Source organism: Myotis yumanensis, unplaced genomic scaffold (assembly GCF_028538775.1).
Source record: "Myotis yumanensis isolate MYYU_CA2020_CCGP unplaced genomic scaffold, mMyoYum1.0.hap1 SCAF_1, whole genome shotgun sequence".
NCBI classification, from domain to species: domain Eukaryota; kingdom Metazoa; phylum Chordata; class Mammalia; order Chiroptera; family Vespertilionidae; genus Myotis; species Myotis yumanensis.
Window position 1 is genome coordinate 29,667,170 of NW_027223752.1, and position 17,268 is coordinate 29,684,437.

Below are 17,268 nucleotides of genomic sequence, written 5' to 3' on the forward strand. Positions count from 1 at the left end.
CAGTGGGCACAGGGAGACTGGTAACAGCATCCATCACCTTTCGGTTGTCTGAGGATGCCGGCTGTCATCAGGGAGGGGCCAGGGTGTGTCCTCGATGGCTAAACATGGACAGTGTGGCATCATGCTTGATAACCATTCACCAATAATCAATCAAACTTGGACATCGTGGCTTCCTGCTTCCTAACATTTCACCAATAATCAGTCAATGAAGACTCACTCAAGCCTCATCCCCCATCCTGGGGCAATTTCTCAAGGGTAAGGCACAATCTCTGCTCTTGAGGAAAAATGGAAGTGACGAGGCTCTGGAAGTAAAACATAAAGACTTCTGGGCCCTCCGTGTTTGGGAGTTTTCCCACTGAAAATCCCCACAGCGCTGCACAGAACGGTCTCTCCCGGACCTCGGCGTTCCCTTATTTGCTTTCAACAGCAGCCCCTGCCGTAGGCCATTCTGAGTTGGCTGATTTCCTTTCAGATCCTTCAGTTTTGAAATATGTACTCATTTGACAGAGGAATGTTTTGCTTCAGTCTCTTTCAAGCAAAAGGATACGTGACACTATTGCCCCCTCCTTCCCAAAGTGTCCCTAACTTCTGGATTTCATGCACCGGTAAAATATCCAAAAACGTCTTCGGCACCAAAGTACAGTAGCCAGCTTTCCACTTGGAGGGTGTTAGAAAAACAAACTACCATTTGCCATCCATCTTTATTAAAAAAGAACATTTTAATTAAACCAAAAAAATGATATAAGTTCAAAATAAAAGACATTTTGAAATGGGGGAAAAGGCATTACAAAGAGCTCAGGAAACTGTTTTTATTTCCCTTATTTTATGGTAGACCAGTAAAAACTGTCGTAAGAATGTACCCTTTCATAGGCACTTGGAGCCACCATTTGGGGCCATTTTGAGGTGATTTGCGGGGACTGGAGAGAGAGGAGAGGAGTTTATGCTCCAATCCCCTAATGCAGAGTCTCAGCTCAGACCCGCACTCAAGTGTTTACTTTAGCGCGGAAGTCAGTTCTTGCTGAGACTTATGAAAACAACTCAAGAGCGAATGCAAATGAAGTCCGGGAGGGCTGGCTCAGCACCTCTGCAAACCTGAAACCTGCTGGAAAACCTTCCCAAGAAGATCTGATCCAGAAAGGTTATCTGCCCACGGAGGTTTTTCCGCCAACAACCCGGCTGCTTTGGAACCCTTTTAGGATTTTTATTTACCACAATGTTATATACATATTAAATGCCATGTTTATATCCCCCGCCCCCCAACTACCCATTTTCCATGAGCTGTTCGTTGTACCAAGCGAAGCGTGCCAACCCTGCTCTGCCTGAGGACCTAACTCCCTGCCTGGCACGGGGCTTCCGTAGTTATGAGAAACCACCACGGGGCAGAGCTTTCTCCACGCAGGACCAGTCTTGCTGTCTTTGCATCCCCGGCACCCACTATGACCAAGAGGGTGCTTGCTAACTGTTTGCAGGATGTATTGGCAAGGAAGGCAGAGCCAGAAGTAAGCGAGTCACCGTGAGTCAGGAATTTGGGGCTGTAGGTTTTAGAGAATGGAAGATGTTAGAGTCAAGAATGAGCTGTCCTCAGAGCCCAGGAGGGGAGAGGAGGAAGCTAGACTGGTTTCGAAAGGCCATCTTAAAGGCAGGGACCACCCACTCAAAGGAGGAAGCAACACCTAGACGGGGGGAGGGGGCTGCTGCATGACCTCCTCTCGCCCACACCAGGCTTTAAGTCTCTGCCAGGAGAGAGGGGTGGCTTTGAGGGACTAGGAGTGATACAGCGTTTGTGGTCCACATAAAACCACTCAGGCCTTCCCTTTCTATTTCCTCCCTAAACCGGGCAGAGTCCTGGCCTGGGCATACCTCCTTCCGCAGTGTTTGCTGGCCCCGGCTTGGCTGTGGGGCTGGTCTCCCAGGATGGGGGGTAGTGACAGGGACCTGGCAGGTAGTTAGGTGGGGGCTGCAAAATCTGCCTCTGCTTCCCTCACTGAATACACTCCCACTCTGTCGCTAGACCCCAGCATCCCTGGGCCTCTCACAACTCCCAGGACATTCCATGTTCCTTCCAGCCTCCAGAGCTTTGCGCTTGCCTATCCCTCTGCCTGAAGGAGTTTGTCCATATCTTTGCCCGTCCGCCTCTTTTGCACCAGTCACATCTCACTCTTCAGAGCAGCTTCCTCTGACCACTGCATCTAAAGCGCCTGATTGGACACAGACCAGTACATCACCCGTGATACTGCCTGAGCAACATTATGCTACTGTTTTCTTGTTTCTTCTTGGTCACCCTCACTAGACTGCAAGCTCCATGTGGACAAAGACTTTGTCTATAGTGCCTAGCACACAGTAGGGGCTCTGATGTTGCAAGATGATGAAGGGCAGTGAAGAGAAGTCATGGCCCCTGTGGCCAGTGGCTGCTGCACAGTGCTGGCTTGGAGGAAGGAGTCCAGGTCAGCCCCACTTTACCCCCAGGCTGGACCCACGGCCTAGGACAGAGAATCCCCCCAGCTCCCAGTCAGGAGTACTACCACTTGCTAAGCAGGGTGGGAGCTTCAGAGCAGATGATTTCAAAAGAGGAAGAAGAGTAGGGACTGTCGCGCTGAAGATGCCTTTGAAAGACCCTCAGTATCCCCCAGCCTCCTTAGCCCATCCTCATGTGATTCATGAGGAAACAGATTCAGTGAGGTCAAGATCACATGACTTGTGGGAGACCAACAACTCAAACCCCCAACTTTCAGGCCAGTGTTGAGCCTTTTCCCATGAAGCAGACTCATTCTTCATTCGTTCGTTCATTCGTTCATTCATTCATTCATTCATTCAGTATTGAGAGTCTACGCTGTGACAGTCTCTATTCTGAGTTCTTGAACTACCAGAGGGAACAAAACAAAACATCTGAACTCTGCCTTCATGGTAAAGAGACACAACAAAGTAGGGTCTTGAGTGCATAGCACAATGTCAGGAGGTTCTGCTGGAGGTGGCGGTGTGAGCGCCTCCACACCTCTGGTCATTCCCTCTTTGGTTGTCCAAAGATGACAGGCAAACCTCCCCTGGAGACCTGTGGGTGACGGGGAGAGAGAAATGGGGCCAGGGAGCCTTCGGAGGCCAGCGGAAGTGGAGGAGGCCAAGCAGCACAAGGCAAGGGGCCCTTCTGACAAGTGGGTGTCAGGCCCCCTGCCCCTGCCCTCACCCCTCTCCCTGTCTCCCTAGCTGTGTGCCAGCCGCCGTGCCAGAACAGGGGCTCCTGCAGCCGGCCCCAGCTCTGTGTGTGTCGCTCTGGCTTCCGCGGAGCCCGCTGCGAGGAGGTCATCCCCGAGGAGGAATTTGACCCCCAGAACTCGAGGCCAGCTCCCCAACGCTCAGCTGAGGGTTCACACAACTTGCGCAGGAGCAGCACAGCCAGAGAAAGCACAGCAGCCAGAGCGCAGCCACTGACGCCACAGCTGCCACCAGCCAGGTAAGTCCCCTCCTCAGGGGGGACGTGGGGCCGGGGGCTTCTTCCTTAGGACCATTTGGTGACAGTCTCGGAGAAGGCCGAGCTGTCCTTCCTCCCCCTTCCCTGCCCCACCAGTGGTGTGGAGGGCAGGAGAGCAGGGGTTGGGGTTGGCATAGGCTTTGCCAGGCTGAGGTGGGTAGGGGAGGCGGGAGGTAGAAGAAAGCTGAGGAGACCAGGCTCTCTTGTTTCCGTTGCTGGCATTGCCACTTCCTAGGTGGGTGACCTTGGGCAAGTTACCTTTCTGATTCCTCCTCAGTGGGGTGGAGGCCATGATGATAACCACAATCATGGAGTTGTTGTAAGACTAGATTAGTCAACACAAGGAAAGGGCTTAGCACAGGGCCTGGCACATAGTAAACTCTTTATAAATGTCTCGCCTTCTCCTCCCCCTTCTCTACCTGTGGTCTCTGTGATGCAGGAAGGACTCGCCACCCAATGCTAACCTCTCTCCTTGGAGGGGCCAAGCAGGAGCATGTGGGGAAGGGAGTAAAAGAAAAAGTGGGCAAAGAGAGTGTTCACGGGCAGGGCTCCCTGGCCTGCTTGCCAGCTAAACTGGCTAGACTTTTTCTAGCTCAGGACAGGAAATCTGAACTTTGTAAACTGGTCCATTTCTAGAGAGCTGTGTTTTCCTTTTGGTTTTTCAGGTTAATTTTTCCATTCGTTTTCTACTTGGGAAGTTCTTTGTGAAGTGTTGCAACCTTGCCTTGCTGAACTAAGGGGAAAAAGGGGGTTTGCCCTTTGGAGGCCAAGAGAACCAGGGAGAGAAGGCTGATGGGGAGGTCGGGTCCCAGTGGAAGGTTCGGGAGAGAAAGGAAAGGAGCTTGAGATTGTCTAGCAACTCTGAAGAGGGGGCGGGGCTGACCAGAGTCCTGGTAAGGTGGGGTTCCAAGGCCCGACCACCCAAGCAGGTGGTTTCCAAAGGCAGCCGGGAGCAGAAAGAGCTGAATGATGAACTCAGGTTCAGGCCCCGGGAGCTCCAAGGTCAAAACCAAAAGAGCCAAACCCTTAGGCTAAGGCCCAGGGATGCTGGGCAGAGAGAGGGGCAGAGCTAGGTGGACAACGCAGGGGCAGGGCCTGAGCCTTGTTCTGATTAGTCCCAGCTGAGGGTCCCAGGTGGTGGGAAGGCACTTGAGGGAGCCCTAGTGGTACCAGCTTCAGGGCCAACCAGGAGCAGGCTGGGAGCAGAGTCCTTTCAGCTGAGCTTTGCCCTGCAACCTCTCTTTTGGCTTGTGTGATTCATTCATTTCATGATGCACTGATCTTTCCTATGTGTGTGTGTGTGTGTGTGTGTGTGTGTGTGTGTGCGGTGCTTGCATGCAAGTGTTGGAGGGTGGTTGCTAGGCAGGTCATTCTCTACTCACACCCTTGAGTCAGAGCTGTGACATCCCCTGCCCCATCTTGCCAGCCCACCCTGCTCCTCGCATTCTTCAAGGCCCATTCCTGCTTTCTCCAACCCCTCCTCCCCAGTCACTTCTACCCAGCGGCCTGCCTTCCTGCAGCACACACTTGGCATGGATCTCTGTGGGTCTGTGCCCTGTGTCTGCAATCAGACTGTGTGGCCTGTGCCCTGGGAGGCAGGGACTCCGTCTCACACCCTGGATTTCCCCGAAGCTCCTCCCATGGTCCTAGCTTATAGAGAGCACTCAGTCTGCATTAGTACTCTATCACTTGGTCCAAACTGAAGACTTGGCATTGAACCCTCACCCCGTGCCTGGAACTAAGGGCCTGGCTCAGAGTGCAGGAGGAGGGGAGGCCCCTGCCTCCCTGTGTAGCATTCTTCACTCTGCCTTGGGGTGGTCTGTTTATTTGCTCACTGGACCAGGAGCTCCTGAGAGCAAGGGACTGCTCTTCGCCACAGTCGTCTATCCACTCATTTATGAACGTGGCCCTGGTACCTAACACGGCAGGTGCTCAATCAGCAGAAGTTGAATGAATAAATGAATGAGGCTTGATGCTGGGGAGAGGAGGAAGCTGAGGGGAAAGGAGGATGAGCTAGGGAGCCCCTGATCTCCCAGCGAAGGTTTCACATATGCAAGAGATGCTGGGGGGGCGAAGGCCCAGGGTGAGGTCCATGGCCCACAGCAGGGCCACCCTCTTTGAGCTTCACAGGCTCCCTGGCCAGGGGCTACTGTGATGTTTTTAATGAGCTGTAGCCTCCAGGCCAGCAGTCTCTCTCTGCTCTGGGACCTCAGTGCCATGAAATCTGGGAAAGTCCGAGTGGCCCGCTGTCGGCCCAGCTGTGTTTTGCTTTGGGAGGCCAAATCCTGCTCGCCTTGTGGTGTCAGACATTTCCTGTGAGTATAGCCAGGTTTCCCAAGCAGCCGCTTGCCTCTCTCCTGGTGGCAACTTGGACAGGCCCTTGGTGTCCAGCTAGAGCAGTGGTCGGCGAACTGCGGCTCGCGAGCCACGTGCGGCTCTTTGGCCCCTTGAGTGTGGCTCTTCCTAAGCCTTAGGAGTACTCTAATTAAGTTAATAACAATGTACCTACTTATATAGTTTAAGCTTAAATACTTTGGCTCTCAAAAGAAATTTCAATCGTTATACTGTTGATATTTGGCTCTGTTGACTAAATGAGTTTGCCGACCACTGAGCGAGAGGGAGTGACATGACTCAGGGGCATTCTAGGAGCAAGAGAGGGGTACAAATGTCCAAGAGGGGGAGACACTGCAGGGGTTGGTGACAGCCAGAGGCCCTCTTTAAGAGAGAATTAGATGGAGGCCAAAAGACTTGCGTCCCAGAAGGAAGATGAGAAGGAGGGGCCAGGAGAGTCTGAGGCAGCAGGCAGCACGCCCTACAAGAGCCAGACATGGCTAGATGTTGTCCAGCTGTGGCCTGCGCTAACTGCTCCTGAACTCTGGGTCCAGGCTTGTTCCCCAAGTCTGGGCAGAGGGCCTCCCCACCTGGGGAGCAAGAGCCAGGCAGCTGAGGAAGGGCCTTAAGAGATCGGGAAGGGCGTGGTTACAACAACCTGAAACCAGCAGACCTGGGAAAGCAGTGCTTCTCAGCTCCGCAAAGGGAAGTGAATCGCCTGGGAACTCGTTAACATGCAGCTTCTGGTTCAGCAGGTCTGGGTGAGTGTCAGGTCTCAGGTGATGCTGCTGCTGCTGGTCCGTGTACCTCACCATGAGTAGTGAGGGTTCTAGCCTGGGTTTGTGGACAATCCTGGGTTCCGGTCCTGGGATTTATTTACTACTCATCAGCTGTGTGATATTAGGCAAGCATCCTAACCACTCTGAGTCAGTTGTCTCTACCTGATAGGATTGTAGAGAGGATTATATGAGATCATATGGGTAGAGCACATCTTATGGTGCCTGAGTTCATGTTCAGTACCTGTTAACCACCAGCTGGCTGGTTCTCTTTGCCTTGGGGACTTGAGTGGATAGAAGACTGTGGCAAAGAGCAGATAGAAAGTCAGGGTGCATACGTATGGCCGTGCATGTGTGTGCGTGTGTATGCACGTGTGTCTGTGTGTGCAGACCTACTAGCAGATGTAGCAGTAGCACCAGTGGTGGCTTTGTGTCAGCTTGGTTGCTCCATAAGGACCAGTCTCATCGGCTTTATGGCAGATGGGGTCAAGGTGAGGTTTAACGACATTTCTCAGAATGGGAAGGACTTTCACTGGGTTTGCTCCTTAGCCTGACCTAAGTCAACCAGGACTTAGAGGTTGACCCCTGGGGACATCTAAGCCTGTTTAGTCAGTACTTGGGCAACATGGGCCTGGAAGACAGTGCTGAGCAAAGCAAACGGGATGGTGGGGAGGTATCTGGGACGGTGTGGACCCCGTGGTGGTGGCTCTCAGTGGGCTGCTTCTCTTTATATCCCCTGGATTAATTTTCTATGCTGAGATAACGATTTGCCACAGTTCTATAGTTCAAACATCTGATACTGGTCTGATCAGGCTAAAGTTAAGGTGTCACAGAGGCTGTAGGGGAGAATCTGATTCCTGTTCATTCAGGTTGTTAGCAGAATTCAGTTCCTTGCAGGTGTAGGACTGAGGTCCCTGTTCCTTTGTGGTAGCATCTACAAGCTGCCCACATTCCTTGACTTGTGGCCACCTTCCTATCTTCAAAGCTAAGCAATGGCAGATGAAATCTTTATGTTTTGAATTCCCTCTGCTTCCTCTTTGGCTGAACCTCTCACAGACTCTTGTTTTCTCCACTTTAAGGGCCTATGTGATTACATTGGGCCCACCTGAATAACCCAACTTAATCTCCCTAGTTTAAGGTCAGCTGATTAGAAACCCAAATTCCATCTGCAATTGTAATTTCCTTTTGCCATTTCGTGCAACATGTTCAAAGGTATAACACCAGGGGACAGAGATCATGGGGGCCAGGCACAGCCACCACTGCAGCCCATTCCAGCTGGGACCCTCTATCCGAAGTGGACAGCTCCATTGTCAAGGGCTTGCCACAAGGGCGGCCCTACATGATCCGGCCCCCATAAGATCTCTGATGTCAATTCTCACCACTTGCTCTCCTCACTCACCTGTTTCTGCCACTGGTTTTCCCCCAAATGCTTTCACCTTAGGGCCGTCGCACTTGCTGTGTCCCTCCGGAACACTGTTCGTGTCCTAGGTCTGTCATAACAAATTACCACACACTGAGTGGCTTACAACACCAGGAACTTATTCTCTCACAGTTCAGGAGGCCAGAAGTCCGAAAACACGGTGTTGGTGGAAGCTGAGGGAGAATCAGTGCCATGCCTCTCTCCTAGCATCTGTTGGCTCCCGGCGATCCTTGTGTCCCTTAGCTTATAGCTGCATCGCCCTAATCTCTGCTTCTGTTGTCACCGGGTCCTGCGCGTGTGATGTCCTTCTAAGGCAGTGGTTCTCAACCTGTGGGTCGCGACCCCTTTGGCGGTCGAACGACCCTCTCACAGGGGTCGCCTAAGACCATTCTGCATATCAGACATTTACATTACGATTCATAACAGTAGCAACATTACAGTTATGAAGTAGCAACAAAAATAATTTTATGGTTGGGTCACAACATGAGGAACTGTATTTAAAGGGCCAGAAGGTTGAGAACCACTGTAATCTAAGGGCACCACTCATTGGATTTAGGATCTCCCCTAATCCAGTAGAACCACCTCTAAACCTAACCAATTACACCTGCTAAGACCCTATTTCCAAACAAGGTCACATTCACAGGTTGGGCGTTAGGACTTCAACATACCTTTTTTGGCAGACACAATTCAACCCCCGTCAAGCACGTCCCCCAACACACATGGCTTGCTTCCTCCCCTCCGGTCTTTCCTTCTCAGTGACACCTGGAGGCTCTACCAGGGGGACCCAGGCACCCCGACCCGACAGAATGGCAAGGGAAATTCCTAGGAGATTGATGACCCAGAATCAGAAACGAGTTCCCTGGGGAGAGGGCAGCTGGCACAGAAGGGACAAAGAGTTCATGACCTCAGCTGGTGGCCTCCAGTTTGGCTATTCAATGTCCCCCATGGGAAAACGTGCTTATTCCCCCTTTACCGCTTCGTGACAAGGACATGTGACGTCTTTCGCCAGGGCAGACCTTGGCTGTCCCTGACAGTCTGGCCTCCAGTCCTCCCTGGCAAGGCTGCGATGGGTTCAGCAGCCGCATCTTTTGTGCTGTGTCACACATGCCGGGGGCCACTGAGTGGTGCCTCCCTGCAGCATTGACTCAACCCTATAATCCAGACTGAGTCAAGGTTTCGGACTTGGGACTCCGGGAGTTGTTGCTTTCCTTCCTTTTCTTGTCTTTTTTTTTTTTTTCCTGATTGTTTTTATAACTCTGAGCCCCAAGCTTGTACCCTGGAGTTTTTCTGGAATTTCCCAATCCGTAGGACCTGGACTACACTTTGAAAAGACTTGGAATTAGGGGACCCAATCTTGCTTCTGGCTGGGCTAGTAACTAGCGCAGTGACCGTGGGGACTTCATTCCCTAAACCTTAATGTCTCTGGGAGGTTGTGAGAATTAATTGAAACGGTGTGGGTGAGAAGTTTCTTGGTGAATTACTGTAATTCTTCAGCAGGCCTGACAGTGGGCTGAGGCATCTGTTTACACCTCATATACGTGAGTGGGTTACTTTCAGGAGAAACTTCTCACCGAGGCCCTGCCTGGCCGTCTCTTTAAGGTTTTAACCTCAGGGCTAACCTTAGCCACTGTAGACACCAGGAGCTGTCCTTCAGGTCATCGTCTCTGGGACGGGTTCCCAACCGTTGTGCAGGGCACAGCCCGTGCGGCTGTTCGTGGTGACCCTCGACCTGGCCCCTTCCTGGAGGGAGTTGTCTCCCATTTTCCTGTTATTTAATATCGTGAACCTCCCACTTGAGAGTCCCCGTTTGGCTCACTTTTTATTTTCCACTTTCTAACATGACATGATGTACTAATTATGTTTTTTGTCTGTTTTTCCCCAACTACAGTATGAGCTCCTCCGGGGCAGGGATCTTTGTTTTGTTCAGCTACATCCCAGGCTCCCAGAGCAGCGCCTGGCGTAGAGTAAGCACTTAATAAGTAGCTACTGAACGAACATCCTGCCGCAGTGTATCCCCAGCTGCTGCCTGGAGCAGAGATGGAGGCCTCGGGTCCATTCCCTTCTGAGCTTGCACTCGGCCCACCCCCTAGCGTGCCACTGATCAGGAAGGGGCTCTCCCCATGCCCCCAACCGGTGGGCGCCCGCCCACCCTGTGCCCGTTGGCCACGGGGGTCAGACTTTTCTCCTAAGAGTGACTGCAGGGCAGCCAGAGCAGGGCTTGGCAGACCCTGCGGAGTGCCGGGAGCCTGGGGCGGGGCTGTGGCAGCTGTGATGGGGTCTCCTTCCAGTTTCTTCCATCTCTTGGGCCTTAGAAGAGTGCCATGAGCCCCTGCCCTGGGGCAGTGGGTTTGGAAGAGGGGTGCTCAGAAGGGAGGAGTCAGAAGGAGATGCTCACTCTGGGCCTCCAGCCAGAACAAACGGAAAGGGCTCTGCTGCCCCAGGTCTGAAGTCACGGGAGCCCTGCTGCTGCTTTTGAAAGAGCAGAGGGACCTGTCCCTCAATGAGAACTTCTTTCACTGCCCACGGCAGCCGGGATGGGCAGGCACCCTGGGCTTGCAGAGTGTTCTGGGAGTGGAGATGGGCCACATGAGGGTTTATGCAGCGCCCCTTGGCACTCAGTTCCTGCCGACTGTGCTCATCTCTGGGAGTAGCTGGGTGCGTCCGAAGCACCCCATTCCCGTCGGGGAGAGGGGAAGGCAGGCTGTTCTGTGCTGGGCCTTTTAGTCACTGGACACGATAGCAGGAGACAACTCCCACTTCACAGTCTCTATGACAGATTGTGTGATGCGCAGCCTGTGCAGCTGTATGTGGGGACCCTGGGCCCAGCTTCTTCCCAAAGGGAATGTCTCCCATGACGCCCACAAAGCATGTCGCTCTCAGGCTGTCTTCTCTGGCTAGGTTTAGCTGCGGAGGCCCCTTCTAGGTTTCTCTAAAAGGAAGGTGGCCTCTGGGACTTTTTAGAGTGTTAATGTGTGCCTCTCCAACCCCCCCAAATACCTGAGACCCATGGCACTCAGGGCCCGGGCAGGGCATAGCTGGCCGTGAGGTACCCGTGTGAATAGCAAGAAGACATGGGCTCTGGGCAGAGTCACTGGGCACGCAATCTGGCCCTTAGGTCACGAGGAAGGTGGGGCCAATGTGCCTCTCTCTGTGCAGCAGAGCCTGGAAGCCTCCTCCTCCACCTCCGGGCTGGTGAAGATGCCAGGCTCAGGCCTCTGGGTGCTCAGGGGACAAGGGGGCCCAGGCTTTCCTGCTCCCCCCACAGAGCAAGTGGGCAGATTCAAGGGAAGTAGTGTCTGCTTCCTGCACACTTGCCTCCCTCCCTCTCTAAGCTTGAAGGTGGACATCTGGCCTAGATGGCCCGGGACAGCCCCCAAATCTCTGATGAGGACTGCATGATGCCCTTTTTCCGGACTCTCCCTGAGCTGAGGATTATCAGGATGCTTCCCTAGGTGAGGTGCCAGAGAGGAGCTTCCTCCCAGGCCAGCTCGGCCCCAGCCCTATAGTCTCTGACATAGGAGCTGTTGGCCTCCTATCTGCCCACAGCTGCAGCAAAGTGATGGAGAAAGCTACAAGCCTCTTCCTCTTCTACTTCCCCTTCTCCTCATCACCATCCACAGGGCTTGTTGCACTCTGCTCTGAGTTTCAGGCACTGTGATGGGGTCTCCTCCCCTTCTCTCTCCTCTCCTTTCCTCTCCTCCCCACACCAGAGTCACCAGCTCGGTGACATCCCGGAAATGGATGTTGCACACATGTCTTGTGTCCTATTATGTTGAGCCCAAGTACGGCATAGACGTGGAGTGGGGTGCGGGGCTCCCCCTGCCGCTGGGATGAGGGCAGGCACCCAGGCCAGAGGGACAGGGAGAGCCGGTGCTCACCACAGCCCTGACCTAGCCTCAGCCTAAGGGGGCGCCTAGAAGTGTGGCTACAGTGGCGAATGTTTCGGCCAGGACTGTGTGGGACTAAGGTTCTGGTTGAGGTGACATTCTATTTCACAACAGGGTGGTGGTTAGGGGAACTTTGGTGTGGTGTTAGGATGAGGTTATAACCTGAGGGTTGTGGTTAGGGTTGGGTTAGGGTGATGTCATAGTAGAATTGAGGACTGCGGGTTTTTCAGCGTGGTAGGGTTGTTATTTTAACCTCTCCTTTTTGAGCATGATTGAGTCAGCGGGCCTACTATGCGAAGCCCTTTACAGGCTCCTCCTAATTTAATGTTGGGAATAGTATGGCATCGTGGTTAAGATCATGGGTCATGAGTCAGACCCCAGTTTCATCTGATTCTGTTGCTGCTTATCTATTTGATACTCCAGGGTGTCCCCCCAAAATATGTATACACACTGTAGGAGGTCATAGCTCAATTTTGAAAACGAGGTGCATTTTAATAAACTCTGCCTTTATAATCACTCAAAGTGTGTATACATTTTGGAAGGACACCCTATATATGAGTTTCTTCACCTCTCTGAGTCTCAGTATACATTGCTGATGCGAATACTGGACAGAATAAAATAAAACACAGGGTTGCAGTCAGAGTAAAAGAAAATATCGTGGATAAGGTGCCAAGCCACATAGCTCAGTACTCAGTACCTGATAGCTGATGCCCTTTCTATCAGGGGTTCCAGCAGGAAAAGGTGACACCCTCCGAGGGGACAGTTCGATAAAGGGCCTATCTGCAAGGGCACAGACAGGGTTAGGGCAGACCACAAAGGAGGGGGTACCCAGGGGTAGCTGTGTAGGGAAGTCCTTACTTAACCCTCCAGGTCTCAAGGGGGCAGGGAGCAGGGGCCACTGACACCCAGCGTGGCTCCAGCCGTTGGGCCACAACAGGGCTGTGGCCTCTGGTAGAGGAACACGGCCTCCACCCACCGCCCACCCACAGAGGCCCCTCAGGAGGGAGCCGGGGGATGCATACCCCTGCTCCTTGCGGGGTCCCACGTGGGCTGGGGCAGGTAGGAGATCTCCAGCTCATTGGCCAGTCCCCACAGTGACCCGATGAGGAGGAGACTCCTGCTGCCCCCACTCCACAGGGCGATTGCAGCCCAGCTCTGCTCGAGGCTCCGGGACCCATGCGTGCAGTCATTTTGCTAAGCAGCCCCTAGCGCAGGTGAGCGGAGACAGGTGCAGACCTGCCAGCCTGGGGTGGGAGCTGCCGAGGACTGGGGCCGGCGTGGCACCCAGTGTCTTTTTCAGGAAACTATGGAATCCTGGCCAGAACCTGGAGCAGCATTCCCCACGGCCATGTGTGGGGAGCCTGCTGGGTCATTAAAACATTAATGTATGCAATTTCCAGCATCCAGCTTGAAAAAAAATAGTGACAAACATTTCAAGCTTGTGGCTGTACTCATAGCATTTAACTGACCTAATCCTCTAGGATTTTTGTTTGAAAAGAAAGAGTTAGGGAGAGATGAAGCAAGGAGGGAATGGAAAGACAGTTAATACTCATTCTCAGATGCCCCAGGGAATGTCTGTCCCATCCGGTGGCTTTGTGCAGACCGTGGCTGCTCAGTAAATGCCACCTCTGGGTTGATGGTGGGGGGGGAAGGGGGGAGGGAGGAGGGGGAGTTGTAAGTGAGAAAGAGGGAGAGAAAGAGAGAGAGAGAGAGAGAGAGAGAGAGACCCGTGGGGTGTGGGTGGAAAGCTGTGCTGAGAGATCATGCTTCAAAAATCACGATGGAGTTTTTTCAGGTCCTGTGAATTTTCCTTTTAAGCTCAGGGTTTTCAAATATATATCAGGTTTCACCCCTTGTTCACAATGTAGAGGAAGTTTCAGATGCATGGTTCTAGTCGTTTTTCCAGTTACACAATGTTTAAATCTGCCACCACTTAACTAATTTGCCACCGTCAGAAAAGGAACTGTAAGTTTCCTGGGTGAAAAGTACTTTACCGAAACAAAGTGGTACCAAAGTGTACAGTCAGCCCTCTGTATCCGTGGGTTCCACATCCACAGATTCAACCAACCACGGATAGAAAATACTCAAAAAAAAAAAAAAAGTTACGTTGTTGCTAACAGACCTAAGAGTCAGTGCTGAACATGTATGGACTTCTATTTTTGTCATCATTCCCTAAACAATACAGTATAACAACCATTGACATAGCATTTACATTGCAGTAGGTGTAAGTAATCTAGAGATGATTTTAAAGTATGAGGGAGAATATGCATAGATTATATGCAAATACTCCATGATATTATGCAAGGGACTTGTGCATCCATGGACTTTGGTATGTGTGAGGAGGGGTCCTGTCACCAATCTCCCATGAATACGGAGGGAAGGTTGTATTATGATAACAGTAAGGGACTCTCAAAAGTATACTTGTTTCCATTTATCGAGCTGAGTCAATGTGTTAGCATTCCTCCTTATCCTCCCCCGATCACCAGCTCACCTATGTGCATGCGCGCGTGCACACACACACACACACACACACACACACACACATACACACACCATCTCTGGTAGGGGGCTAAGGGGGAGGGTTTAAGTCTTGCAAGATAATTCCCCGGAAAAGGAAAATGGTTAAATGCAAAGTCATCTGATGACCGTGGTTGTAAGATTGGCTGCTTAGGACCCAGAGGGGTGTGTATGCACGTCTGTCTGTCTGTCTGCAGATGACATAGTGGCTATTGCTAAATGATTTCCAATAACAAAATGTGAAAACACATAGTTCCTTTGTTAGCCACATTGCTGTGGTTTTGTGTCCGTGATTCACTGTGGAAGTGAGTAGCTGTGACAGGCATTTTGTGGTTGTTTTTTTTTTCTTCTTTTTTCTCCTAAAAAAATATTTGTTAAAGGTCTAAGATTCAAGGAAGTCCAGTGCTTTTAGAAAAGAAAAATCCCCGTTCCTTGCAAAACGAAGACTGCAAATCAAAACCTCTGGAGCTACCACCTCTCTCCCCCCAGCTGGTCCCCTATGCTGCATTCTCCTCCCCGCCTCAGCCCCTGGCTGCTGACAAACATGTCCACCCACAGGTGCACCCAACGGACGGTGGGGGGTTGCATCAGAGGCCTCTCGAGGGAATCTGGTCCTCAGAGGAAGCGGGATGTCTTTCTGAGCCCCCAGCCAACCCACACTCTTGGGAAGCAAATTGACTCCACATTTGGTTCTGTCTTTGAGGTTCTTGGGTCAAGGTCAGAGCCCCTACCGCAGGCAGTAGTGTGTGAGGGAGGAATTGTGAAATCACTTATGCCTTACAGTTAGACCAGTCTGGGTTTGGTTCTCAGCTCTACCACTTAACAACTATGCTGCCTAGAGCAAGGGATTTAACCTCACAAGCCTCAGTTTTCTCATCTGTAAGATGGGGATGACATCACTACCTTCTAGAATGGTCAAGAGGATTTACTAAAATCTAAAAAATACATCTGACACCTTTTAGATGTGCCATGAAAGCACCCACTCTTATTTGTCCCTAGACTTTGGGGTTTATCTGAGCCTTTTGTTTGCATCAAAAAGCAGCAGTGGCAAATAGGAACTCGGAGTTTGCCCAGAACACGCGAAGGTGTTTCTGGCCCAAGTGAGGTTTCCTGTCATGGCCAAGGGTGAGCATCAGGGTGGCGAGTGTCACCCCCAACAGCAGACGGAGCTTGGGCCCTGAGACACACTCAGCACCTCCCTGCTGTGGGGACCCCGGGCAGGGTAACAGCCTCTCTGTGCTTTAGTTTTCTCTTCTGGAAAACAGGGGGCGATAGTTCCTACAGCAGAGAGTCGCTATCGGCATCAAATGTAAAGGGCTTAACAAAAATACAAACGAAGATGCCTGTAGCTGATGTCTGGCATAGACTCAGTTGGTAGCTTTGAGCTGCTACGTTACTGAGCGAAGACGTCTCAGGTTGGGTCCCAGCTCTCGGAGAAATCTCCTTTTGTTTGTGGTCCTGGGGCCGCGTTTCAGCTCCTGAGAGAGCATGCCAGCCCCTGAGAGCGTATCCTTGACCCAGGCCCCCCACTGCCTTTGTCTACAATGGGCCTGTCCAGGCGAGTCCAGGAGTGGGGGAAACTCATCTGAAGTCACAGGCCTGTGTTTTTTGTCCAATCATGCAGGCCTGTTCAGCTCTGTGTGTGTGGGGGGGGGGGGGGGGGGGGGGGAGAGGGGATGGACAAGGGGAGGGGGAGAGCATGAGTGTGTGTGTGTGTGTGTGTGTGTGTGTGTTGTGGGGGGCATATTATAGAGGGTAGAGGGGTACCAAAGGCCATGAGCTGGGAACTCAAGGGTTCAGGAGGGGGGCATCTCATGCCAGTTTGATGGTAGTGAGATGCCCATGTACCAAGCTCTCCCTGGCTTTGGGACGTGATCCTAGCTCTATCCCCTCAGCCTAAAGGCCTCTCCTCTCCTTCCTCCTCCTCCTCTGATCTCCTGGAACCCTTGTCATGTGTCCATAGGCCCTGACTTGTGTTTTCATTCCGTTCAATGGCTTCAGCCTTACCACCACTTGGTTTGATCAGGGTGGGAACTCACCGCCATTTATCATGTGCCTCTTTGCAACTCACTTGGTGATGAGGCTCAGGGGGCTTCTGGACCCTTGGAAGACTGAGGCACCCCTGCTTCAGGACCGCTCTGAGGCGGGGATCAGGCCCCAGGCCAGGCCTCAGTGCCCCCCAGAGAGTCCCCCAGACGTGCACAGTTCCTGCCCACCTCTGCCTCACTTGCTGCAAGGAAACAGGGTGCTGTGTTCCCCCTGAGCAGCAGGATGTGGTTGGGGCAGCAGACACTCCCCCAGGGCTCTGCCCCTCCCCACCTGCCAGGAGCATCCCCCGGGACCTGTGTGCAAAACCCCTCAGACCTGGGTGTGGCCGCAGGAAGAGCTGGACCTCAGAGCAGGGGGATGTGACTCACAGGCGGCTGGGCGGGGTGGGGCCTTGACTGGCCAGTGAGGTCAGGGGGGTTGGAGGAGTGGACACAGCGGGATCAGCGCAGGAGAGGTCTGGAGACACTTGGGGGAGGCTGGCTCCGGCCCTTCCAGGAGGGCGCCAGGGAGTGAGGGTGCTGGTGTTGATGCTGCTGCATCAGTATGTCAGGCAACAGGCGGGGTGGGTCCCCCGGGCACTGCCCACTGAGCAGCCACCCCACCAATCTCTCAGAAGTTGTCAGTCTGCAGCCCTGCCCTGAGCAGGACTGTCTGTGGCCTCCTCTTGGGACACAGGGACACAGGCCCACAATTCCAGGGCCCAGGCTCCTGCCTCTCTGGGCTGCCCTGTCGCTGGTCAGCTCTGGCTCTTTGGAAGACTTTTCTCACACTGGGCTGAACCCTGCTCCCTGTGACATGGGCCTGTCCTTGGGAACCCAGTCT

General features: G+C 52.8%; 1 protein-coding gene across 1 annotated transcript in view; it reads left to right on the forward strand.

Moving 5' to 3' along the window:
• Positions 1-17,268, forward strand: part of LTBP2 (latent transforming growth factor beta binding protein 2) — a 93,343-nt gene that overhangs the window by 17,398 nt on the left and 58,677 nt on the right. The window contains exon 3 of the mRNA XM_070416659.1: positions 3,202-3,448. Within this exon, the coding sequence (XP_070272760.1) occupies positions 3,202-3,448 (247 nt within the window). The remainder of the gene's footprint in view (positions 1-3,201; positions 3,449-17,268) is intronic.